This window comes from Nelumbo nucifera, chromosome 4 (genome assembly GCF_055504915.1).
Source record: "Nelumbo nucifera cultivar China Antique chromosome 4, China Antique-T2T, whole genome shotgun sequence".
In the NCBI taxonomy this organism is placed as follows: Eukaryota; Viridiplantae; Streptophyta; class Magnoliopsida; order Proteales; family Nelumbonaceae; genus Nelumbo; species Nelumbo nucifera.
In genome coordinates, this window is record NC_142652.1 from 47,021,015 (window position 1) to 47,048,310 (window position 27,296).

Consider the following 27,296-nt stretch of genomic DNA (forward strand, 5'->3'; position numbering starts at 1 on the left):
AATTAGCCACCATTGGAATGCTCCTTTTTCTGATCAGAAAAATAAAGAATAATCTCTGCAATGACCCATTCTCTTTTCTAGAAAATGAAAGGAATGAACAATTTTATTTCTCCTAATAATTTGAAATCTTCTAGAATCCAACACTCGTAAAATCCAAGAACTAATATATAACTTCGCAATCCTGCCATGGATGGTCTTCTACCCATTCTTCTAATAATTGGTTAGCTGTATTTTTTTCAACAGCCACAAAATCCAAGAATGAGGTGATGAGTTTAGACTTAGACACTGTGAGGAAGAAGTTAAAGCTGGGAAGAGGGAGAGGTATTAGTGTGACCGACACTGAGTAATTTAGATATAGTGTTTGAAAATTAATTTGAAAGAAAATAAAAGGGTAAAAGAGTCAAAAGGTATATTTAAGTCCATTTTAAGAATTTAGAGTATGGTTACATCAATTTATGAAATTGAGGGTATGTTTTAAGTTTTTTACCTAAAATATATCTTCTGGTGGCAAGAAGCAAGAGAAGAGTTTTCATGCTTACACTACCATTCAAGAGATCCCAATAAAGGTTGTTTTGGATATTCTATCTTTTATACATAGAATAATAACATCGTTCGTCTTTATTTTTGTAATGGTTTTTATTTTTAAAGAAAAGTACGGAGAGGCCTAACGCAGATTTTTGAATTCTACTACAAATCTATAAACATTCAAAATATCAAAAAACCTACATTCTATGCACCCATATTCACCCGTGAATTGCCATCAATTCCGAATTGACATCTACACCAAATGTATTTTGAGCCTACAAATTCTGACCCTGGGTTGAACTGTCATTCTTCCTTTCTTTTTTTTATTGTACACTCAGTGTTAATTATGTGTTCACTTATGATTGATTACTTACGTAGCCCGTTACGCACAGTGTGGAAAGCAGCAGATCATGAGTAAAGTCTGAAGCCTTCAAAACTTGTCATATGGCAGATATCAGAAGATCACATTTTATCATTGGATGGATTTCACAGGATAGGGTTGCAGTAGAAATCGATATTCTCAGTTGTCTTCTAGACCATATGAGTGCCTATTTGGGAGGCTTTTCATTTAAGAGTTTCTAGCTTTATGAGGTGAGGCCCATGGAGAGCAATGGGATGAATTAGAAACTAAGTCGTGCATACCAGGCTAGATAACCTATCAAGAATGAACATGCCAATGTTCCATGGGACCAAGGTTCAAAATTTTGATTCGATACATCTTGCATCGGGTGTATTGTATTGTATCGTATTGATAGTTCCCTGAAACCTCAGATAAAGGGTATTTCAGAATTTAGCCACTTAATAGACAAGCCTAAAAACCGACATCCTGAAACAATTAAAATAACTTATAAAAAAAAAGTTATGAAGTATGAAACACCCAATACGCCTGTTCGTGCGATACTTTAGAACCATGTTTATGACCCACATGGAGCCCACACCATATGTATGCTTATAGAGCGCTGGTCTTGGTAAGTAGGGGTGTAAACGGATGGAATTCAAATCAGATCAGACAATATCCGAATTCGAATCCAATTAGAAAATCCGATATCTGAATTCAATTTGATATCCGACATATATTGAAAATTAATATCTGAATTTGAATCCGAATAAATATTTGAATATTCGATTCGAATTCGAATTCGATTAATTAATTATTTTAGATAATTAATAAATATATATAAAATAAATATTTTATTGATATAAAAAATATAAATATATAATTTATTTATACAATTTAATTATTATATATAAATTAAATAAAATATTTTATATATTATATATAAGAATTAAATAATCGGTCGAATTCAAATATTTATCGAATCGAATAAGGTCATATCCGAATTCAAATCTGATTAATTATTCGGTATGAATAGGATATCCGAATTCGATCGATTAGATATTTAAATTATTGAATTTGATTCGATTATATCAAATATCAAATTTTCAAATACCTTGGGGTGAGAAAACCAAAAAATATGTCTTTTTTAGTGGCTTATCCAGTTAAAGAAGCTCAATAAAAGCTTCGGCCTCCCCAAAACAACTACTTGACTTTAATGAGTTAAAAGTACTTTTAACCACAGCCCAATTTGGCAGCCGGAACCAAGATTTTGGCCTATAAAGTCATCGTCAGGCAATATGCATTTTATATACAGTAGATAAGAGTCAAAAGACTAGAGAGCAGAGAATACAAATCTACAACCGGGTCAACTCAGATCGGAGCAGCGAAGCAAAAGAGATGGCAGTGGTGGAGTTGCTACAGAGAGAATATGGGTACGTGGTTCTGGTGCTGGTTCTCTATACCTTTCTCAATTTCTGGATGGCTTTCCAAGTTCTCAAGGCTCGGAAAAGGTATGAATCAAAAACCCCACTTGTTTATTCCAAACTTGATGCCCTTTTCTTCTCGAAGTTGCAGTCTAAATCCTTCTCTGTGACTGATAAAATTGCAGGTATAAGGTGTTTTTCCCAAACCTCTATGCATTAGAATCTGAAAACAAGGATGCAAAACTCTTTAATTGTGTTCAGGTACTCAGGAGAGAGAGAGAAAGTCAAATTCCTATCTCTATTTTTTTTTTTCTTCTGGGCTTTAGTTTGATGAGTTTTTGATTTCATGGCTGCAGAGAGGGCATCAGAACTCACTGGAGTTCATGCCTTTGTTCTTCATGTTGATAGCTCTAGGAGGTCTTAAACATCCTCTGTTTTCTTCTGTACTTGGACTGATTTATACAGTAAGCCGCTATTTCTACTTCACTGGCTACTCTACTGGCGAACCCAAGAACCGTTTGAAGATCGGGTAAGTTTGCTTGCTTTTTCTCTGTAACTTCTTAATCTGTTTGGCTTTGATTCTGTTGTTTGTGCTTTATTTGTTTACTTGTCTCGGCGCCTGAACCAGGAGGTTGGGCTTCCCGGCTTTGGGTGGTCTGGCAATTTGCACGGTCTCTTTGGCGATCAATCTTCTTCTCAAATGAAATATCTAGAGTTTGGCCTCTAGTTTTGTTGTATTGTTAGAAATTTTTAGCTTTATTTCTTAGATTTCGAGATTTGAATGATTGCGTGTGTTGGAGAGAACACCATATAAGTGAGACTTGTGTAATGTGGTTTGTTTCTTCGATATTATGTTTGTTAAAATAAGATGCAGATTCAAAACATGTTATCTTTGTGCCTTGATTTCCTTGTGGCTACCTGCTTCCAAATATGTACAACATAAATACATACATAGAAAATAATACAAAAATATAAAGTTTTGCACTCTACGTATTTGCATTTGTACTCTTTCCAAACTCAGCCTAAAGGTCTACCATGAGAATTCAAATCAAACTACTCGCTAGATGACTACTAATATGACTAGGATTTGCTTAGTTAAATTCCAACCTAAAGGGTTGGATTAGGAGAACAAGAGTCTCTCCAACTTAATCCTAAACTTGTTAGGAGTCATAGATAGACAAAGAGAGAGAGAGAGATCTTGCAGCCCTCCATAGTCTATAAATAAGGAGCAATCGGAGGGGATGAAACCATATAAGTTCTCCCCATCATTGCTGAAGTCGATCCAACCTTATGAGACCTTTTTAGCTAAAGTTTTGAACCTCATTCAACCTAACTTGTTAGCCAATCTTTATAGCATTGTTCCAGACTTATTTTGGGTCAAAAAATCACCCAGACTGTGTGAAAGGTGTAAATTCTGAAAAAGAAATCCATGACTGCAAATACATAGTTGCACAACCTTCAACTGGTTGCAATGATTCGGGAAGATTCAAGCTTGGATGTGAATATCACTTCGACTTCTGCAGTTATGGACATCAGAATCAAGTAATACACTCAATATAGGTCCAAAATATTTGATCCTTCTTGGTCCAATAACCCAAACAATCCAAGAAGAAAAACCGATTGTTTCGTTCGTATAGTTTCAACATTAAGGTTTCTATAAAATTTTGAAAATTTTACCTCTCTAATTGCTGGAGGTTTTGCACAATATAATCATTAGACAATCATTATCTTTTAATGGTATCAAAGCATGGTTTGATTTGAGCCGTTGAATCATGATGGATCAAAATATTTGGACGCCCAAAACTTTGTTTTTCTTGCATATCAATTTGGTGATTTCAATGTTTTTTAAAAGTTTAGTTGTTTTGAGTGTTTCACAATTAAGGGCATGTGATATGAAGCTAATTAGGGTTTTAACTCTTTAATTATAATGTGATTTTGTTAATTTAAACTTTGGATGATTGTTGGGTTGATCTCTTATGTTCTTGATTCCAATTTTGCAATTGTTATCATTCTTGAATGGTTAGAATGTTAGTCGATTTGATAAAGTTGTAATTTTTTATTTTTTTATTTTTATTTTATTTTCATTAGATGAAATTGTATTTAGGTTTCCTTTGTAAGCATTAGAATTAGGATTTTTCAATTTATAGGAGGACCAAGGGCTGAAACTTGCAAGAGGAGAAACACCATGAAGATCAAGGATCAATGTGCATAAGAAAGAGTCCATGATGTGGCAAATTGAGGAGAGTAACATGAGTTCAAATCGGGCCCCCACAAGATTTTCCCCCACAACGTCTCACAGCACATCCCCATCGGGAGATGTTCCCAATACACGGCGGGAATGTGCTGTGGGACATTGCCAGGGGCAGTTTTGTGGGGGGCTGATTCGGTCTTGAGTAACATAGCCAATTGGGCTATAGCTCGTTATAGCTGTGGTTATGTGTTTGATTGATGTGTTTTACAATGTTTTTATTTCCTTACACTTCCGCAGAGCATAGTGAATCTCTCCCCACCCCCTGTTTTGCTAAGGCATCTCTACAAAGTTGGCAAATCTCTTAGACCCATATGACCCGTTAATAAATTTTTATTTTTAATAACAAATTAATAAAATAATTTATTAAAATTAATGTATTAATTGATTAATAATTAATAATAAAATATTAAAGGTATTAATTAATTCATAAATTTCACTAAAATATTTTATTATTAATAACATTTAAACTAATAAAAATTAAAACATTAATTCTGAATCTCTGATTGAATAATTAATTAATAATAAAATATTACTAATTAACTAATTAATTAATAATTATGTTGTAGGGGTTGACTTTCCCACCATATTCCCTTTTCAAAGCAAACAATGGAACATGAAATATTTCCACTCGTTTTCCCTCTCTCATCCCATCCCGCAAAAATCTTCCCTTAAACTAAACACAGCCTTAAATATAGTCACAGTTACACAACTGTTATAAGATATGGATTGCAGCAACTCAAACAAGTGACCTTGAGTGTCAATTGATTAATGTTTTTTTTTTTTTTGTCACCAAATGATTAATGGTAAATTGTTGAAACTTCCCCTGAAATGTCTCACCACTACTGAAACTTCTTTTGTCACAATCCTTTGATAAGAGCTACAAAAATGTCCAAAATATCCATGTAGTTACTATTGAGGTTGGTTTCTACAATAGAAATAATATAAATTTAATGAATAACAAAAAAGAAAAGTATTTAAATTTACAATTTTATCTTTGAGCAATTGATATGAAAATAACTCAATTTCAAAAAAGAGATTGGAATACAAGATTAAACTAGTAGATATTGTTGGATTTTAATCTCATAAGAGATTAAATCTAATGGGTTTGATTGGTCAATTACATGAGAAATTGCACCTGCACACTTGATTGAAAAATCAATTTTTCTCTTATAAAACCCAGTTTTGAACTTGTCCCACATTGGAAAATTATAAGTTTTATTTTTAGTATTTCAATAGGAACTGGTTTACACTCCTTAGAATTAGTAGAGGAGAGTATGGGGATTCGATATTGCGCAACGCGTACACACGCGTGTGCGCGCATGTTTGTGGCACAATGAGGCGCTTTAGAGGCACACTTTGCTCGCCGTTGATCACCGTTGATGAGATCAACGGTCACGATTTGATCGGATGTGATGAAGAGGCACAATTCAAAGTTAACAGTCACTAACTTTTATCTACTTTTTAAACGATCACAATGTTTGAAATTGTGACTGTTCAAGGTGCCTTCTCTAAACCAGCACCTACATTTTCTTTATACCTCTTCACAGATTATTTAAGGAGCATGAATCAAACTCCAAAACACACAATTTTCGAAATTCTCTCTCTCTCTCTCTCTCAGTCCGATCTACTACAGTCTCACAGAACGTTTCTTTGGAGACTCTTCAACTTTGCTGGTTGTAGATTCTCGCCCAAGGCTCTGTTGTATCCTAGGAATGAATTTGCTTGTAACACAGCAGCAAACTCAGTAAAACTGAATAGGGGCAAATAACGTTCTAAAGACAGTATCTTCAGACGCGCCTCAGAGCTTCTCCTCTAAAGTTACAGTGACCCCATTTTTCCCAACAGATATAAAAGTAGCAGAATAATATTGGATTGCCAATGAATTCAAGTTTGGATCTGATCCCACCAAAGGGTCCCAACAACCATTCGCCATTGCCATTGCAATCGTGCATCAGGATTCACGAATGCTTCCTTTGCCTTTCATGGCAAGATGTGCAGCTGCAATGGATGTTGGGACCCTGTATTGGTACTAGATTCAGACTCAATGCTAAGTTGGTCCCATGCAGCCATCCCACCCCTATTCCTCTAAGTCCAGATCACCTGCCAATAATGTTCCAACAACCTATCAATAACACCTGATACCGCACATCACATTTATGGCAGGTGATGATAACTCTATTCCTCTATCAAAAAAAAAAAATGTTTGCATATATCATGCCTCTTTAGGTATCATAGTTGGACCCATTAATTATAACCCGATTAAGTAAAAACACAGAAAACCAAAGGTCATAACAGCATTAAATTTATTGACCTTCCTATTGAGGAAAGAATGTAGCACAGACACTCAGGACTCAGAAGTATGGATGTATGTGAGCTGGCTTAATCAGTAACACAGCTTAACCCTATAGGATATAGGGTCGGGTTAGTGTTAGGGTTATTCAGGTGTTGGATTGGGTTAGGGTCTTAGGGATTTTATGTTTCAGTTCATGTCAGGTTCAGGTTTTGCTAACCCAGCCATCAAGTAATGACGATATTCACCTTTCCAAAAAAAAGTAATGATGATATTCGTGTAATTTAATATGACTTAGAATCCGTTTGGTTCACAGATAAGACCGGAATCAGAATCCGAATCCGAATCATTTATTCCCAATATCTATTTGGTTTAGTCAAGAATTGGAATCGGATTCCGATTGTTTCTGTTTGGTTAAACTAAAAGCTAGAATCAGAATCAGCCAAAATTTCTAATTCATCGGCTGAAATGAAACTTTCAGTCATGTCCATCCACGGGAAAAGAACACCCAGAACTACCATAAAAGGGAAGCCAGTACGGCTGAAGGGAGAAATAGATCTTTGGTAATTGTTCGTAGAATGTAGTGAAATTGGGTAGGGATCCGTCAAAAGTTATTGTTGTCTTTGATGAAGAGATGATGACATTGTGCCTTTTGAGGTGATTACTGCGTCCAAGTCAATGTGCACTAGTTCTAAAATGGAGTTACTGTAAGCCCAAAAAACCCAGTTCTATTCAGTCTAAATTAAAATGACGAAATCTGTAGAACAAAATCCTGTACTAGGAGCAGCTAAATCCCAGCTTTAATGGGATTGTACCAAGAAAACTCGATGCCGACTACGGAATTGGAGATCCCTAAACCTAAAAAATTGTATCGGAAAAGAAAGGAAAATCCAATGCTTCCAGAACAGAGACAGAAATTTGGGAAGAGGCAGAGCAAAATTCAAATCCTTCTACCTATAGCCTGAGATTCTTCAAGCTTGAGTTGACTTGACCAGATTTGAACTAGGGAAATGTGAAACTTCTCTGGATCAGTTACACAGTTGAAGACTTCAGCAGGCAGATTGGAATACTAAGAGAGAGGCAGAGGAGAGAAAGACGAGAGAGAGAGAGCATTTATGTATCTATGTCAGCCATAACTGCTAAGAAATCAAAATTTTGTCCAAAAAAACCTAAATAGTGGAACAGGAATGGCATTCCAGGGGATGGGGTCGGGAATGGCCATTCCCCCATATGGGGGAATCACATTCCAGTATTCCACCAACTCATTCCCATTCCGGTTGACCAAACATCCAGAAATGGAATGGCCCATTCCAATTCCAGGTCCTATTCCCTGGAACAAATGGACCCTTAATTCATAACCATAAGATTTATGATGTCTTTTCTTGTTTGTCTTTTGTTTTTCTTCACTCAATAGTATGAACAAAACCCACGACTTAGTGACTGAGTCAAGCAAATCAACGATTCAACCGCTCTAATCAAATTAGTTTTAACCGTCCAGATCAACAACAACAAATTGAAAACATTATTTTAAAAACTTACATAATGTAATGTAATGCAATGTTTAGGAAATCGGACCAACTAGCCAGTCAAATCGTGACACGGGACCCTAGTCGGGTTGACACACCCCAATAATCGCAAATGTTAAAAACCAAGTAAAAACCGATTGACCAACTGATTTACACGAAAAACCAGTGAACCATTCCCGGTTTCATGAAACCACTTGGGTCCTTAAATAATTGAAATTTTAAAACGCATTTAATAAGTCATGAACACATGACCTCTTACTTTTATATATTACTTAACTACCATTAGTCAACCTTATATATTACCTTATTTTGCACGTATTTTATTTTAAGAGACTTAAATCCTAGTCATTTGTTTTAAAAATTAGGAAACTTGTCATCCATCCACCATATTTAAATATACAAGAAATTGTAAAATATATTATATATAGTATTTATATGACCCGTAGTTTGTGTGTGTGTAGAGCAAGAAAATCTAATAACTTGAGGTCTAGAGAAAATAGTGCTATCAATGTGTTGAGTTGAGTCCAGGTCATCCAAGACGGCGCAGACCCAAACTTATCCTGAAAAGTAAATTTGCAAAACTAATCCTAAACGTGATCTTATTGGGTTTTATATTGCAAGAATTAGGGATGGCAATTTCTACCCTACCCCACAAGTACTCACCCCAACCTTGAAAACTGGATTTTGGGGTGAGGACAGGTTTTGGGATTATACAATCCATACAAGTTCGGGAAGGGTACAGTATTAGGCTAAATCCAACCCTCCCCAACTTGCATATTGTTGGAATGCATATGAACCTATGTACTAGGTGTTTGAATGCAGTAATATTTTGAGTTTTATGTGAAAGGTTATTTATAGTTTGAATTTTTACATGTTTAATCAAATAATTGGAAATTTTTATGTTTGTTTATGTTATTTTTTTACGAGTTTTGTTCATACTGTTTTATTTGTTTATTACTTGTAAATAACAAGAAATAATAAGAAATTAGATGTGGCTTCTAGACCCAACCTGCCAATTCAACTCACCCCACCCTCAAATGTAGGTAGGTAGGGTCGGGGAGGGTTTTGCATTTTCATGTGAAGGGTTTGAAATCTAAAAGTCCAACCCACTATGGGTTTTGGAGATGGCGGATTGAGAAGTTTAGGGAGACAGGTAAACTTTACAAAACCCTACCGGAACCTGCCTCATTGCCATCACAGCAATAATTTTAAATTTTAACTTGTGATTTAACAACAAACTGTATTTATTACTAATTTATTGGCATATTTAGACACCATAATAAGATAATATTACAAGTATACCATGAGAAAATAAGTAATTTTTATGGTAAAAGAGAAAAAAGGGGTGGTTGTGGTTCATTGGTATGTTAGCTGGTTTGCTCCAATATTGATGCAGAATCAATTCCACAACCACCAATTTGGGAAAAAAAGGGGATTATTATTAATGGTATGCGGCATCAAATACAAGAAAATAGGCATTAGGCTGGAGGCATTTTTGTAAAATGTGATACTTATATCTTAACATATATTACTAATACTTGCCTTGGTTTTGGTAGAAGTCAAAAAAAAAAAAAAAAAAAAAAATAGTGCTTATCATATAAGGTTAATGCTTATGTTTTTTTTTAATAATTTTGATACTTACTATATCTTTACCCTTCCATCTTTTGTTAGAAGAGCAGATATCGTCAACGTGCCGCTCAACTAGTAATTTATATATACAATTACAACCAAAACTGATCCTAACCCAATAATTAGCAGAACAGAAACAGACCTAAACCCTATATAATTGTGTTGGTTCGGTTTGTGTCTATTAGGTCTTCCCAAATCCTAACCTATTGACAGGTCAAACAAAATTTGTGGATTTATTTGTATTTAAGTCAAAATTAGAGGTCCGATTAGCTTGGGAATTTCAGTGATCTGGGTACAAGTTCCAAGGAAAGCAGGGAGGGTTTCAGAGAGAAAAAAGTGGAGAGATAATTCAAAGAAAATAGTAGGAATCTCTGAAAATAATTATTACAATCAAAACTAATCCTAACCCAATAATTAGCAGGACAGAAACAGACCTAGACCCTATATAAGTGTGTTGATTCGGGTCGGGTCGGTTGGGTCTTCCCAAATCCTAACCTATTGACAGGTCAAACAAATTTTGTAGATTTTTTTTAGATGTATTTAAGTTAAAGAGTGGTCCGGTTAGGTTAGGAATTTCAGTGATCTGGATACAAGTTACAAGGAAAACAGCGAGGGTTTCGGAGAGAGAGAGAGAGAGAAAAGTGGAGAGTTAATTCAAAGCAAATGGTAGGAATATCTGAAAATCGACACACACTTAACCAGATCTTAGAGAGCTCCAAATTTGAGCTTTGGATCCTAAATGACTCCCAATAGTTCTTGAAGAAGATAGAAAATAAAAAAGGTAAATCCCCAAGGAATCACATAAGGGAGACGTAAATCTGTTTTTTTTTTTTCTCTTGGTTTTTTTATTACATTTTACACAATGGAGGGGACTCGGGTGAAAGATGGAGGTGTAAAGTGGGCCATGTCGGGCCGGCATGGCACGACCTGTGGGCGACCCGCTGTGCCATCCTCCTTGGTGGAAACTTTGGGGGTTGGCCCAACCCGGCCCATGGCCCAGGCCCAAGAGGGCCTATGCCGTGGCGTGCCAGCACGTGGGCCTAGGCCGAGCCAGGCTGCAGGCCATGCCGAGCTGGGCCACAGGGCAAGCCTTGGGCCTAGTCCGAACCGGGATAGACTCACTGAATGGATTATTGTTAAATCAAATGTCATATCAGGGATTTAGGATCACTGGATCAGGATTCAAGAATTAGGACGGGAAACGAATAATAAATTAATAACAAATTTATGATTACCCAATAACCCAAAGAATAAATAAATAAAAGTATAAAGCAATTCAAATAGGAATTTAAAAGTTTTATTTCATTTAAATTTGAATGAATAAGGATACAAATTACAAAGCATACAATTATACAAATATTGAAATTATGAAATATACAATGGTTGGATACTTCATAAACTTCATACTTGGATAGTTGGATTAATGAAATATGAAAATGGAATAAATTAATAAAATATAAAAAATATAATATAGAATTATAGACTATATAGACAATATAGTTACAAATTGAAAATACAAAATTACATTAATAGCAAATAAACTAAATAAAATTAAAACAATATTTATAATAATTTGACAAAATAAAAAATTGTGGGTTATTTGTTAAAATTTACATATACATTATGATGAAAGCATTCACACACCATTTCTGATGAGGGCAGATTTGGCACTCCAGTGAAATTGCGACACGTGGCACCTCGTGACAACTAGGTGACACCCAGGCAACAACTTACCAAGTCGGTGCCTCGCCGGGGCACCGACCTGGCCGGCCTGGCGCGACATGCGCAAGGCCTGCACGACCTGGCTGACCTGGATCAACCCATAAGACGCCCACCGATGAACCATAACGGCATACCCCGCGAGCTCGGTAGCTCACCAAGGAGCTCGCCAAGGAGCTCGGTAGCTCACCAAAGAGCTCGCCAAGGAGCTAGGCAGCTCTCCAAGGAGCTCGCCACCAAGGAGCCAGGCAGCTCGGCAAAGCTCGCCACAAGCAGCTCGGCAAAGCCCAAGGAGCTTGGCATAGCTCCCCCGGGCAGCTCGCCACTTGTAGAGTAGCTCGGTACAGAAGAGCAGTTTGGCGTATCGCAGGAAGATCTCCTGCCTAACAACCTGGTCCAGACACCGACCCGTCGACTGACACAAGCGCCGACCTGACAACCTGGCCCAGACACCGACCCGCCGACTGACACAGGCGCCGACCTGACAACCTGGCCCAGACACCGACCCACCGACTAACACAGGCGCTGACCTGACAACCTGGCCCAGACACTGACCCGCCAACTAACACAAGCGCCAACCTGACAACCTAGCCCAGACACCGACCCGCCAACTGACACAGGCGCCAACCTGACAACCTGGCCCAGGCGCCGACCTGGCCGCCTGACACAAGCGCCAGCCTAACAACCTTGAGGAGTTCACCACCGTACCCCGGTTCTGACGGGATATGACGAGTCTTACCGTTTGAAGGCTTTTCACCCACCTAACCCGCGAGGACACCACTATATAAGGACTCCGACCCCAAAGCCGAGGGTAGGGAAAAAGGATGGTAACCCCTGCTCTCTAGCTCTCTCATTTCTCTCCAAGCTCTCTGTAATCAGAATGCTAACTGAGGCATTGGAGAGGCCCCGCCGGGAAAATACCCCCAGGTCCTCTGATTCAGTTCTCGCAGGTCCCGCAGCTCCCGCCGCCTACAAAGGAGAGGAAATCACCTCATGCAGAGGTGATTTCCTTCGTTGAGTTACGGGCCAAAAGAAATCTACTCCCTTCGTTGAGTTACTCTCAGCTCGGGAGTGGGGGCCAAATGATGAGGGCAGATTTGGCCCTCCAGTGAAATTGCGACACGTGGCACCTCGTGACAACTAGGCGACACCCAAGCAACAACTTACCAAGTCGGTGTCCCGCCGGGGCACCGACCTCGCCGGCCTGGCGCGGCCTGCGCGCCGCCTGCGCGACCTGGATCAGCCTGACACATGATCCGACCTGGCCGACCTGGCAACCCATAAGACGCCCACCAATGAACCATAACGGCATACCCGGCGAGCTCGGTAGCTCACCAAGGAGCTCGGTAGCTCACCAAAGAGCTCGCCAAGGAGCTAGGCAGCTCTCCAAGGAGATCGCCACCAAGGAGCCAGGCAGCTCGGCAAAGCTCGCCACAAGCAGCTCGGCATAGCTCCCCCGGGCAGCTCGCCACTTGTAGGGTAGCTCAGTACAGAAGAGTAGTTTGGCGTATCGCAGGAAGATCTCCTACCTGACAACCTAGCCCAGACACCGACCCGCCGACTGACACAGGCGCCGACTTGACAACCTGGCCCAGACACCGACCCGCCAACTAACACAGGCGCCGACCTGACAACCTGGCCCAGACACTGACCCGCCGACTAACACAAGCGCCGACGTGACAACCTGGCCCAGACACCGACCCACCGACTGACACACGCGCCGACCTGACGACCTGGCCCAGGCGCCGACCTAGCCGCCTGACACAAGCGCCAGCCTGACAACCTCAAGGAGTTCACCACCGTACCCCGGTTCTGACAGGATATGACAAGTCTTACCGTTTGAAGGCTTTTCACCCACCTAACCTGCGAGGACACCACTATATAAGGACTCCGACCCCCAAAGCCGAGGGGAGGGAAAAAGGATGGTAACCCCTGCTCTTTAGCTCTCTCATTTCTCTCCAAGCTCTCTGTAATCAGAATGCTAACTTAGGCATCGGAGAGTCCCCGCTGGGAAAATACCCCCGGGTCCTCTGATTCAGTTCTCGCAGGTCCCTCAGCTCCCGCCGCCTACAAAGGAGAGGAAATCACCTCATGCAGAGGGTAGTCGGGTTGCGCTGCACCAGGGAGCTCCACCATCCTCTGAGTTGGAGGCCGCCTAGGAGCAAGTCAAATGATGAATCCACCAGGCAGTTCGCCACCAGGGTGCTCGCCACCAGGCAGTTCGCCACCAGGGAGTTCGCCACCAGGCAGTTCCCCACCAGGCAGTTCGCCACCAGGAAGTTCGCCACCAGGCAGTTCGCCACCAGGCAATTCGCCACTAGGTAGTCCACCACCAGGCAGCTCGCCACCAGGGAGCTCGCCACCATGGAGCTCGCCACCAGGCAGTTCACCACCAGGGAGTTTGCCACCAGGCAGTTCGCCACCAGGAAGTTCACCACCGGGCAGTTCGCCACCAGGAAGTTCGCCACCAGGCAGTTCGCCACCAGGGAGCTCGCCACCAGGCAGTTCGCCACTAGGCAGTCCACCACCAGGCAGCTCGCCACCAGGAAGTCCGCGACCAGGCAGTTCGCCACCAGGCAGTTCGCCACCAGGGAGCTCACCACCAAGCAGTTCGCCACCGGGCAGTTCTCCACTAGGGAGTTTGCCACCAAGCAGTTCGTCACCAAGTAGCTCTCCACCAGGGAGCTCGCCACCAAGCAGTTCTCCACTAGGGAGTTCGCCACCAAGTAGCTCATCACCAAGGCACGTCACCACCGGGTCAAATAATGAGGTACTTAGCCAAAAAAATTTAAACATCACAAAAAATGGTAGGTGACCAGAAACGGTTACATCAATTGGCGCCGTCTGTGGGAACACACTACAAAAAGCTAAGTTCTCATCCTACAAAAGCTAAGTTCTCATCTTACCAAAGCTAAGTCCTCACTTTTTAGAAATTGAAGCTATCGCTTTATAGTTTACATTTTTTATGAACTCAAAGACTATGTCGGGAACTAACAGACTAAGTAGATCTACCAACCTTACTTTCAATTCAGATAATGCCTCACCAGTCCTCTCCGCAAGGTCCCCCCTACAAAGATGAGCTCTTCGTGGCTTCCACGGGAGTTGGCGGCCAACAGACTACATAGGCGCCCTTACCGGTCGAGCCTTCCAAGGCTCCCGTGTGAGCTGGCGACCTAAAGTTAGTAATGCTGCCCCCGAAGGTCGAGCTCCTAGTAGCTTCTTGTAGGAGTGGGTGACCGGCATTACAAAGCTGATGCAGCACAATCTTAGCTCGACACCTCACAAGCAAAGCCTACGGGCCACATTACTGCTTAAGACCCGGTCGCCTCTCCGGCACGGGCAAAGTCAAAAAAGAGTAGACTACGAGTCACTCCCAAAGCCTACGGGCCACATTACTGCTTAAAACCCAGTCGCCTCTCCGGCATGGGCAAAGTCAAAAAAGAGTAGACTACGAGTCACTCCCAAAGCCTACGGGCCACATTACTGCTTAAGACTCGGTCGCCTCTCCGGCACAGGCAAAAGTCAAAGAAGAGTAGAGTACGAGTCACTCCCAAAACCTACGGGCCACACTATTGCTAAATATCCAGTCGCTTCCTCAGCAGGAGCAAAATCAGCAAAAGTGAACTATAAGTTGCCCCAGAGCCTAAGGGCTACACTACTGAACTGGCGGAGACCCCCTTGCCTTACTGGCAGCTCGCCACATACAGGCAGCTCCCAAAGCCCAAGGAATTGGATCAACACTTACTAGCTCGCCGACTTACGGGCCAAAAGAAATCTACTCCCTTCGTTGAGTTACTCTCAGCTCGGGAGTGAGGGGCAAATGATGAGGGCAGATTTGGCCCTCCAGTGAAATTGTGACACGTGGCACGTCGTGACAACTAGGCGACACCCAAGCAACAACTTACCAAGTCGGTGTCCCGCCGGGGCACCGACCTCGCCGGCCTGGCACGGCTTGCGCGCCGCCTGCGCGACCTGGATCAGCCCGGCACATGATCCGATCTGGTAACCCATAAGACGCCCATCGATGAACCATAATGGCATACCCCGCGAGCTCGGTAGCTCACCAAGGAGCTCGCCAAGGAGCTCGGTAGCTCACCAAAGAGCTCGCCAAGGAGCTAGGCAGCTCTCCAAGGAGCTCGCCACCAAGGAGCAAGGCAGCTCAGCAAAGCTCGCCACAAGCAGCTTGGCATAGCCCAAGGAGCTCGGCATAGCTCCCCCGAGCAACTAGCCACTTGCGGGGTAGCTCGGTACAGAATAGTAGTTTGGCGTATCGCAAGAAGATCTCCTGCATGACAACCTAACCCAGACACCGACCCGCCGACTAACACAGGCGCCAACTTGACAACCTGGCCCAGACACCGACCCGCCGACTGACACAAGCGCCGACCTGACAACCTGGCCTAGACACCGACCCGCCGACTGACACAAGCGCCGACCTGACAACCTGGCCCAGACACTGACCCGCCGACTGACACAAGCGCCGACCTGACAACCTGGCCTAGACACCGACCCGCCGACTGACACAGGCGCTGACCTGACAACCTGGCCCAGGCGCCGACCGGGCCACCTGACACAAGCGCCAGCCTGACAACCTCGAGGAGTTCACCACCGTACCCTGGTTCTGACGGGATATGACGGTTTTTACCGTTTGAAGGCTTTTCACCCACCTAACCCGCGAGGACAACACTATATAAGGACTCCGACCCCCAAAGCCGAGGGGAGGGAAAAAGGATGGTAACCCCTGCTCTCTAGCTCTCTCATTTCTCTCCATGCTCTCTGTAATCAGAATGCTAACTTAGGCATCGGAGAGTCCCCGTCGGGAAAATACCCCCGAGTCCTCTGATTCAGTTCTCGCAAGTCCCTCAGCTCCCGCCGCCTACAAAGGAGAGGAAATCACCTCATGCAGAGGGTAGTCGGGTTGCACTGCACCAGGGAGCTCCACCATCCTCTGAGTTGCAGGCTGCCTAGGAGCAAGTCAAATGACGAGTCCACCAGGCAGTTCGCCACCAGGCAATTCGCCACCAGGGAGCTCGCCACCAGGGAGTTCGCCACCAGGCAGTTCGCCACCAGGGAGTTCGCCACCAGGGAGCTCGCCACCAGCCAAATCGCCACCAGGCAGTCCACCACCAGGCAGCTCGCCACCTGGGAGCTCACCACCAAGCAGTTCGTCACCAGGGAGCTCACCACCGGGCAGTTCTCCACCAGGGAGTTTGCCACCAAGTAGTTTGTCACCAAGTAGCTCTCCACCAGGGAGCTCGCCACCAAGCAGTTCGTCACCAAGTAGCTCTCCACCGGGGATCTCGCCACCAGGCAGTTCTCCACCAGGGAGTTCGCCACCAAGTTGTTCATCACCAAGGCACGTCACCACCGGGTCAAATAACGAGGTACTTAGCCAAAAAAAATTTATACATCACAAAAAATGGTACGTGCCCAGAAACGGTTACATCACTTTCCATCATCTCCTTCAAGTGAAAAACCAAATATCCAGTGTATGTAGTATTGTAATAGTATGTAGTATCATGCCCTCCTTTGTCTTGTAATTGTAAAGTTGTAATATATATTCTGCATCATGATTCATAACTGCATCTAGCCAACCCTGGTAGGTTGGTACAGTGGTAGTGTCGTAGTGTGGTACCTGCAGGTCCTGCACTAAAACAACTAAACAAGACTCCAATGGAACTATAGCTTACCAGAGGGGTTAGTAGATCACGAATCACGTGCCATGGCAGGATTGGCGACGAGAAATGTTCTCCGAGACTCCGACTTCTCCCAATATTTTTAAAATTTATTTTTCATTATTTCAAAAATTCATTTAAATTGTGGGTTATTTCGTTTTCCTTCTCATGTGTGAGAAAATATCTGGTCAAATGGCCAGTACCACCCTTGCTACAATAGCTAAAGTCTTTTCTACATTTTTTGCAAACTGCTCTTTTCCCCTTCCCCTCAACATCCTCTATTTTAAATATTCTCCAAATCAAGTTACTAAACTTGGGGTTTTGGGAAGAGTTGACCATTATTTTCAAATTCTAAAAAAATAATAAAATTAATTTAATCGGACTTACCCCAGAATCCCGGATTGCCAGTTCAAAATCCCAACTTGATTTCAATGGTTAAAGCCTTTCAACGTGACAACATCCAAGGCTCAAAGCCTCCCAAATTGCTAACTTGGAGAATCAGACAATCAACCAATCAAACTATAAGACTATCAGAGTTCACTCATATGGTAGAGAATGTATGAGAGACTGAAAGAGACCGAGAGTTTGAGAGACTGAGAGAGGAAAGACTGAAGAGATTAAGAGAATAACTTAATAGGAGAATTGTTGAATGTTGATTGTTAAATTGGTGTGATGAAAATGGTGGAGGATAAAGCTATTTATAGGAATTGAACATAATTCAATTACCCAAAAAACTATTTGTTATTTAGTTGTTGGGAGGGGTATTTTGATCATTGTAAAATTACTTCTAATTTTACCCAAAATGCCTCATAAACTAGTTGTTATATAACTATTGGGGGGTATTTTGTAAAATACCCCCAAAAAGCTGAAACTAGCCGTTGAGCCCCTTTGGGAAGGGGGGAACCACCCAAGTCCCAAGTCCCAAGGCTCCCAATGACTATATTCCCGAACGGGCCGAGCATGGCCCGTTACGGGCCTGGCAGGCTGTGCTTTGTGTTGTGCCACGAGCTGGGGCATGATGGCACGTGAGCCACGAGCGACCCGGCCCGATTTACACATCTAGTGAAAGATGCATGTGAGCCTAAGGCCCAATGGCCATACCACATAGAGAGGTTTGATCCTACACCTCTATTTAGGAGTGAGGTTGAATGATCATCTCAAGTTGTTGCTATAGCTTCTTCGCCCTTTTTTCTATTCTTTTTCTTTGGATAACAAGAGGGATTCAGCCCCTATATTTTCTGAGTTTTCTTTTCTTTTTCTTCTCGAGAATATGTTGATTTTCTACATATAAATTTTTATATGAAATACATACTTATTTTATGAAAACTATTGAAAATTACTAGTGAAAGACAATTGCTAATTGCTATGAATCATAGGAAATTACCTAAGACTTTAGGGTTTATTTAAAAAATTAAATTGCCTAGGCAATAAGGTGCTACCTGTCTTGTTGGCATGATGATTTCCCAAAAACCCATACCACGTAGGATCCACACTAGAATTTGATGAATCAGTGATTTTTTTCATGTTTGGTTGGTCGGATTATGCCGATATTTGGGAAATCATCCAAAAATCAATTATTAAAATCAGTCGTTTTCAAGGATCACCTTTTTTTGGTGATTTCCTGATTTTTAACTGATTCCGATATTTTGATGGCATGGAATTGAATAATAACTCTAATACAAAAATAATTGGCCCTTGAAAATCAGTACCAAACAGACTCAAAGCCAATTTCTCAAAAATCAGCTTACATGCATAAATGATATCAAACAACAATTTTTTACGATTTTTCAAAAATCACTGATTCCAGAAATCACCGATTTTTGAATAATCAGCAAGGAGAAATCATCATCGATGCCAAACATCACCAGAATTAGCAGTTAAAAGAATGAGTTCCACTGATGCTGGAAATACATGATGGCAGAAAAACTTATACCAATCAACCGGCTTCATAAATGTGGTAACCAATAAGGTGAGTTTTTAACAAAAATTGATGGGGAGTTTTCATTGGTCAAATCCCTTTGGGTATCACGTCTTTCCAGCATCATAGGTTTTTCCTTAAAAATTCAAATCATGTAATTTAACATAACATAAAATGAAAGAAACAACAGTTACCAAAAAAAATGAAAGAAACAATTATAAAACTCCAATAGTTGGGAGCTTATGGAATCATCAAACTGAAGTGAGAGAATCTTGTTTATATTCTTGGAGCTAATAAAAGATCCTGAAACAAACAATTTGGAGAAAATGACTCGCATCATTGTCTTCATTTGGCAGAAGATAATATAACTAAGTGGGCAACAAACACTACCAAGCTTTAACATGGGCTGATGGGGTAAATTTTGAAACCAGAAAGCTTTCCATAACCACCAAATAGATCAGATTTTAGGCACCTATGTTAACATATCATCCTCTCCTGTCAATATCTGCAAATTGATCTACTGATCAAAAAAAAATCTGCAAATTGATCTGGCAGATACCCAGGGAAAGACAGGGTCCATAAAGATGTCTTACAATGTAGAAATTCAATGCCTCTGTACCCTTGTTATGGTTCATTATTTTTTGAAGTTTTCACTATTAGTTTGAACAGGCAGAAACTGCCACAGATTATGCTATATTTACCTATAGAAGCACAAGACAAATTTTTCCTTTCTCTGTAATTATTTCCTATGAAGCTGCAATGGAGATTCGACAGCCTTGCTTTAACCTACAGAACCAAAAAGTAAGTACCTACTGAAAATTTTAAAACAAGCAGAACTTTACCAGACAAAATCTCAACTCTGCCTTCTGGAGAAATATAACTTCTCTCCCCACTTATTATCGAATCCTCAGCAACAAAAAATCCACGATGTTCAATTATCTGAGTCTGTCCCAAACAGCTTCATCCTCGACAATGGAGTCTGCAAGAACCCCTCCACCTCGAATTTCTTGGGACAAAGTTCGTGGTATTTCTTAAACTGCTCTCTCGCCTCCTTGTTCCGATCAAGCAAGCTATAAATCACCCCTTGGCAAAAGTAAGGCCTGAAATCCTTGGGGTCCTCCTTGGCCAATTCCTGATAACTCCTCAATGCCTCATCCACATTCTTCTGAAGATACTGAATCTGTGCCATTATCAACCTTACGTCGCGAGCTTCTTTCACCTTGTTTTCCTCCTCTGCAAGTTTCAGGGCTTCTTGAAGCCGGTTAAGCACTGCTTCACCTTCTCCACAGCGGTCCATAAGCAAGGCATTCTCGAATAGAGCTTCGAAAGAGAGAGGATTCACAGCCAAAATAGCTTCAAAAACCTGCCGAGCTTCATCAACTTTCCCCATTTCATTCAATAATCTCGCCACGAGAAATTTCCATTCAACCTCCGATGGTTGAGCAGAAACCAAGCGTTCCAATATCTTCAAAGCTTCCTCATCCTCTCCATCTTCCAGCTTCCGTTGCAAGAGAGATTTCAAGGCGTCAATGGCGTCAGAATGCGATTCTAGAAACTGAGACAGCGGAGATTCCTGGGATTTCTCCTGCTCCTGCTCTTGTCCCAGCTCTTCTTCCAACACAGGTTTTTCCTCCGTGAACGTCGCCGGGGGTTCAGCCCTGGCCGGAAACTGAGAGAACTTTCCGACCATCAATGCGGCCACTGCAGTTGCTAGAATCGCCGTTGAGGCAGTGCTCTTAATTCTTCGGATTATGAGGTTTTTGTCACAGTTAGGACTGGAACTCGAAGAAACCCTAACGCTTATAACCCTAGCCCTGGTTTGGGAAATTGAAGGTGGTTGGGTGGAGAAACGGAGATGGGAAGGTGATGATGAAGTGAAGGAGATAGGGAGAGATGTTCTGCCATGGATGAGAGCTCCTCGGATTAAGGAAGTATCCATGGCTAGGGTTAGGGTGTAGGGTTTTATCTCTTGATGGCAAAGAAAGACGAAGGGGTTGAAAACAATGAGCAGGGCTTTTGCTATTGCTGTTTGTTATGCAGAGAATGGTACGAGCGGGAGAGTATCAAAATTACATTGATGTCCGGAACTTTTCTTTATTTCCTTCTCACATGTGGAACTGACGAATTGTAGGTGTGGGGCCTAGAGGGATCGAGACGGTTTTGCTTTGCTATCGGGTGATCTAGGCGTCTATCAACTCTCAGTGCATCTGCCATCTGATTTTAATGGGAGTGTTTAATGAGTTGAGAATTTCCGCCAACAAAACACGTTCCAACCCTTTACCAATTTCATCTAATACTGCACATCTCACTATGAGAATAGACTCACCATAAAATAAAAATAGGACCCGCCATGTATGAGATGTGCTATATAAGATCACATTGGTAGAGGATTGGAATGTATTTTGTTGGAAGTGATCCGGAGTTGTGTTTAATGGGTAACTATTCTGTTGGGTAAACTGACTCCAAAAACCCAACACACGTGTTGGATTGGGTTTGGATCCTGCATTTACGGCAGCCTCTAATATGAACATGCCATGCCATCTCAATTAGAGTCTACTTTTAGGGGCATTCCTTTTTTGGATTTTAAGAGTGGGAAAGTTGGTCAATGGGATTTTGGTTTTTAGTGACGAGAATCTCTTATTCATTTTTCAGGTTCATGTGGGGACCAAGGAAAGTTTATATTCCTAAGTATCACTTATCCTAAGTGGGCAAATAACACCTAGGGGGGAAGTTGCTAACACTTTAATGGGACAAAAATGCCCCTTTTAATAATTAATTTTTATGGTTAAAATGGTCATTACCTTATTTACCTAGGAAATAAAAGAACATGGGTAAAATGCACTTACCCGGATAAGAGTTTCCTACGAGAAACTTACCTAGGTAACTACATTTACCCAAGTAAATAACTTACCGAAAAGCAAACAGGGCCTTAATAGTAGCAACAAACTCTAATCCGAATTCATCTATCTATTGGAAAATGACCTCCCAACTAAATATGGATTTCTTATTCTTTTATCTATGTATTTTAATAAAGGACAAATTTCTTAAATTATCCCTATGTTTAGTTAATTACTAACTTTACCCTTACTGTTTAACTATTGTCTTGCACCACCCCTATTGTTTATGACAATTGTCATGCCATTTTTCCTCTCTCCTCACTCCCTTCTCTTGTATTATCATCGTTGTTGCAAGATCTGACGACAAACATAGGTAGTTGTAGGGGTGAGCATTCGGTTTTTTCAGTTCAAAATCGAGCAAAAAAAACTAAAATTTTAAAAACCGATTTAATTATATGGTAGACCGAACCAAAACTGAAATATATGAAAACTGAATAAATCGAACCCTTTTTTTTTTGTTATTTCGGATATTTTGGTTAAAACCGAAATTATTTAACCTGAAAGATGCAACGTAGCGTAGGAAGATGTAGGTAGCCAACAACACTCGGCAACGAATCAACGTCGTTCGTGTTTGGAGCCTATAGCGCAGGAAGAAGAAGAGGACCGAAGCCTGGAGGAGTTGAGGAAGATGCAGCGCAATAGCGGCATCCGGTAGCCACGGCACTCGGCAACGAGTCGACGTTGTTCATGACTTCGTGTTCGGTGTTCCTACTAGTGTTGGGTGAGCTGGTGACGTCCAGTAGCTGTGGTAGTTGAAGAGACGAACTAAACTGATGTCCAGCAACCGCAGTAGTCAAAGAAACGAACTAAGGAAGATGCAGTCCAATAGCCGCGACACTTGACAATGAGTCAACGCCATTCATGACTTCATGTTTCGTGTTCCTGCTGGTGTTGGGTGAGCTAGTGACGTCCGACAGCCATGGTAGTTGAAGAGATGAGACTCTGGAGACTCTGGACTCTAGTCTGGAACTGGAAGACGATTAAATGAGAGTCCCAAGATGGCAAGTCGAAAGAGATAGGAATAGAGAGAAAGGAGAAAGGGTCTTAGTCTCTAACAGAGTGACAGTCTGACAGTCTGACTCTTAGATGCCCACATGACAAGAAAGTTTCTTTTCTAAGACATTTTGTGGTTTGCTTATTTTGGAATTTGGCAAATAGCCAAATATGCTTCTTAATTTATTAAATATTAATATAAAATTAAATTATAAATTATAATATTAAATCGGTTTTTTCGGTTTTAACTAAATTATGCTCACCCCTAGGTAGTTGACCTGCTATCTACAATTTTCCCTTGTTGGTGAAGCATCGTTGTTAGTATCAGTTGGTTGTTCTAATGGAAATTACACTTCCGGAGATTTACCCTTCCTCGTAGAGAACTAGGCAACCAGGTTTCCCAAATTGTTTATTCTCAAGGATCGGAGATCGAAGATAGCCTTAGCCCTCAACCTCCCCAATGCCACTCTTGCCCTGTCAATGATCAACCTCCTTGATGACTGTAGTATTGCAGAGGTTTCTCCAACCAAACTTAGTTTTGGCCTCTACACTATGAAACCCGACCTATGACAATGCACAAGGCAAGGTGAGGTGAGGTAGTACCTCATCTCCGACTGTTGTGGTTGAACCATAGCACCTCATCACCGACGAAACCAGAGATGAGGTAGGTGATTAGGTGAGGTGGGGGAAGGAGATTTGGTAGTAGTGACTGTTGTGTTTGAACCATAGTACCTAATCACCAACTACTATGTTCAAACCCTAGTACCTCATCACCGACTAAACCATAGATGCAGTGGCGAGGCAAGGCGGGGGATGGAGGGTTTGGCGGTAGTGAGGCAAGGTGGGGATCATGCCCCAACTCTACTAGGCTCTCTCTTTCTCTCTCCTCTTCGTCTTCTCTACAATCGAACAAACCAAATAGGGCTTTCTCTCTTCTCTTCTTCATTCTCTCTACAATCGAACAAACCAAACATCACTTTCTCTCTCCTCTTCTTCGTCTTCTCTATCGTTGAACAAAACCAAATAGGGCTTTCTCTCCCATCTTCTTCGTCTTCTCTACAATCAAACAAACCCAAGTAGGGCTTTCTCTCTAATCTTCTTTGTCTTCTCTACAATCGAACAAAACCAAACAAGCCTCTTCTTTGTCTTCTCTTTCAATTGAACCCTTTCTTTCCTTTACTCGAATCCAAGAGCAAGATCATCAAGACAGGGGGCTCAACGTTCATCTTCATCATCAAGATAGTGGGTTTTGCTCTAACGGAAGATCTAGGGCTTGTTTGGCGTGTCTTTCTATGCGGTCTTTCATCTATTTACAACCCAGGAAGACCGATTTTTGGTCTATTTCCATTTGGTGCGCAGAAGATCTAGCCGCCAAAAGACGGAACGCCAAAAATATGCGAAAAGCCCATTTTTAGCTGATTTCGAGAAGCTTCAAATGAAGCTTCTTGTGTCTTTCACATTTTAATCTCGCACGGAAAGAGACGTGATTGCCAAACATGCTTTGGGCTACTCAAATCTTCATACAAAAGCTCAATGCATCTTTTGACTGTCAAAGCTACCAGAAAATCTTCCCAAAAAGACATGCCAAATGGGCCCCTAGTTTTAGCCTATGTTAAAAAAAAATCTTTCTTTGTTTCAAAAAGAGGAGAAGAAAAAGGAGAAAAGGAAGAAAGAGAAAGATAGAGGGAAGAAAGAGAGAGATTGGATGGGGAAGGGGTGTCAATGTTATGTCACTACGTAAAGAGGAAGGAAACAAGGGTAATATTGGACTTTAAAAAATTAAATGTCACATATGTACGAATTTTGATAGAATATTAATGGATGCTAACAATAGGGTTAGAGCTAGTCAATTGTCAGAAACAATAGAGGTGGTGCAAGACAATAGTTAAATAGTAAGGGTACAATTTATCAATTAGTTAAAAAGTAGGGGAAATTTAAGAAATTTTCCCTTTAATAAATTTTGTTTGATACTCGTTTTTTATTTTGTAACTTTAAATCATTACTATTTGATTTTTTTATGTATATATTTATTTTTTTAGAAAAGCCTAACAATGCATTCAATGGCTAAAATAATCATATACAATGGAAGATCTAAGGAAATCATTTGGGGACCATGTGTGAGGACAATTTAATGTAAGACCAAATTTGGCAAGTGTATGTGCCACAAAATTCATTGATCTAGGAGCATATCTAACTGAGCAACTAGGGAGGTGATTGAGAGAATTTCTGTAATAGGCAATTATAGCATGAAGATGCTACAATGGTTTAGAGTATACCACCAAAGTCAGTAATAACTTATGCATCACCTTCAATTATAGTAGTTGATTAAAACATTGATCTAGAAAATGCAATAATTTAGACAACGCTTTTTTTTTCAACAACAAATGAAGAGCAATGGGCTATAGGCATAGCCCGAGCAAAAATAGAAGCACCAAAGTGATTTCTTGCTACCCAATCTAACAATGGATAAATTGTGCTTAACTATGGCATTAACATTTATCTTGATCACATCAATCCGTGGTGGGGTCAAATGTAGTTGTTGGCTTGGTGACAAAGGAATAGTAGATGTTTGAGTAGGAGATATTGGCAAGGAGAACACATTATCCATGGTTGCATGAGATTTGGACATAACCATTACTAGATGTTGTTGAAAGTGCATTCAACCAAAAAATCTCATAACCCCTAGGCTTTTATGGTAGGCTTCGGGTTGTAAGCAATGTCAAACTCTTGTAGCTCTATAACCCACTTTGCTAGCCAACCCGAGGTCCCAGGTTTTTGCAATATTTGCTCTAGAGGTTGGTTGGTTAATACAATTATAGTGTGAGTTTGGAAGTAGGGTTTGAGTTTCCGACCATTTTGAGACTAGTGATGTGTTGATTAGTTTAGAGACTCTTCACAACCATGTCATCGACATAGCCTTCAACGTAGCGGTTGATCTGTTCCTTGAATATTTTATTAGCCAGCCATTAGTAACTGGCATCGGCATTTTTCATCCCAAATGGCATCACCCTATAATAATAGGTGTCATGTTCTATGATGAAGGTAGTCTTCTCTTTGTCATCGAGGTGCATTATGATCTAATCATAACTGGAAAAAACATCCATGAAGATGGAGAGTTCATACCCTGGGGTAGTCGATGATGCAATCATTCTTCGACAAGGAAAAGATGTCTTTGGGGTAGGCCTTATCGAGATCTATAAAATCAAAGCATATTTATCATTTCCCATTAGCCTTTCTCACCATATCCATATTAGCTAATCAATTAGGGTAGCATACTTCGCTGATGAACTTTGCTTTGAGTAATTTATCCACCTCCTCTCTGATCATTTTCCATTGCTTTGGTCCGAAGTTCCTCTTCTTTTGTTGAACTAGCTTATAGCTCAGGCCACATTAAGCCTATGAATAATGACTAAGAGGTCAATTCTTGGCATGTCAGCAGCAAACCAAGAAAATACGTTAGCATTGGCTTTGGGGAAGATTACTAGTTCAAAATGTATGTCCTTAAGGAGGGACCCAACTTGTATTGTTTTCTTGGGTTTGGCCTCGTCCAAGTGTACAACCACAAGGTCCTCTATAGGTTAACCTTGGATGGCTGGCCCATCTTTGAGGTCGAGCCTTTCAAGAGGTAGGATTCTTTGGTTTTTCCTTTTAGAGTGGTGTGTCGAGGTTCAAGTCCTACCATGAGAGGCAGGGTAATCTTCCCTTCTGATTTAACTACTTCCCCAAAGAAATTGACCAAGGAGATATCAGTGGGCTAAAGTCAATTCGGGGACAACTTCATCTTTTCAAAGGCCTCGTAAAATAATTAGTGATCTAAGGAGTTGTTATTTACGAGGATCCTTTTTACATCAAAATTGAAGATCATGAGAACAACCATCAATGCATCATCATGGGGGTGACAACCCCCTATAAGTCATCGTGAGAGAAGGTGATAATCTCCCATTTGGCTTTCTTATAAGGCTTGTGTCCAATCTTGAGTTATTGGGCATAGGACTTTCTGGCAAAAGAGCTTTCTCTACCCAATGTTGACTCCTAATATGACATTAATGACCCTAATAACAAGGCCTAAGTGATTACAGTACTGCCCCAGCAGGCTACGGTTGTGCCACATG

General features: G+C 41.3%; 2 protein-coding genes across 2 annotated transcripts; one reads left to right on the forward strand and one right to left on the reverse strand.

Annotated features, from left to right (window-relative positions):
• The first annotated feature begins 1,884 nt into the window (after positions 1-1,884).
• LOC104589395 (uncharacterized) lies at positions 1,885-3,170 on the forward strand. Its single transcript, XM_010247707.2, has 4 exons — positions 1,885-2,373; positions 2,472-2,547; positions 2,643-2,815; positions 2,915-3,170. The coding sequence occupies exons 1-4, from the start codon at positions 2,261-2,263 to the stop codon at positions 2,988-2,990; spliced, it is 438 nt and encodes a 145-aa protein (XP_010246009.1). The 5' UTR covers positions 1,885-2,260; the 3' UTR covers positions 2,991-3,170.
• Positions 3,171-19,610: 16,440 nt separating this feature from the next.
• Positions 19,611-21,482, reverse strand: LOC104589394 (Protein prenylyltransferase superfamily protein). The gene has a single exon (XM_010247706.3). The coding sequence runs from the start codon at positions 21,231-21,233 to the stop codon at positions 20,226-20,228; it is 1,008 nt and encodes a 335-aa protein (XP_010246008.1). The 5' UTR covers positions 21,234-21,482; the 3' UTR covers positions 19,611-20,225.
• Positions 21,483-27,296: the final 5,814 nt, after the last annotated feature.

Coding starts and splice junctions, on each gene's coding strand:
- LOC104589395 (XM_010247707.2), top strand. CDS start 2,261: ATGGCAGTGGTGGAGTTGCTACAGAGAGAATATGGGTACGTGGTTCTG. Junction 2,548..2,642: donor AACTCTTTAATTGTGTTCAG/GTACTCAGGAGA, acceptor TCATGGCTGCAG/AGAGGGCATCAGAACTCACT. Junction 2,816..2,914: donor AAGAACCGTTTGAAGATCGG/GTAAGTTTGCTT, acceptor CGCCTGAACCAG/GAGGTTGGGCTTCCCGGCTT.
- LOC104589394 (XM_010247706.3), bottom strand. CDS start 21,233: ATGGATACTTCCTTAATCCGAGGAGCTCTCATCCATGGCAGAACATCT.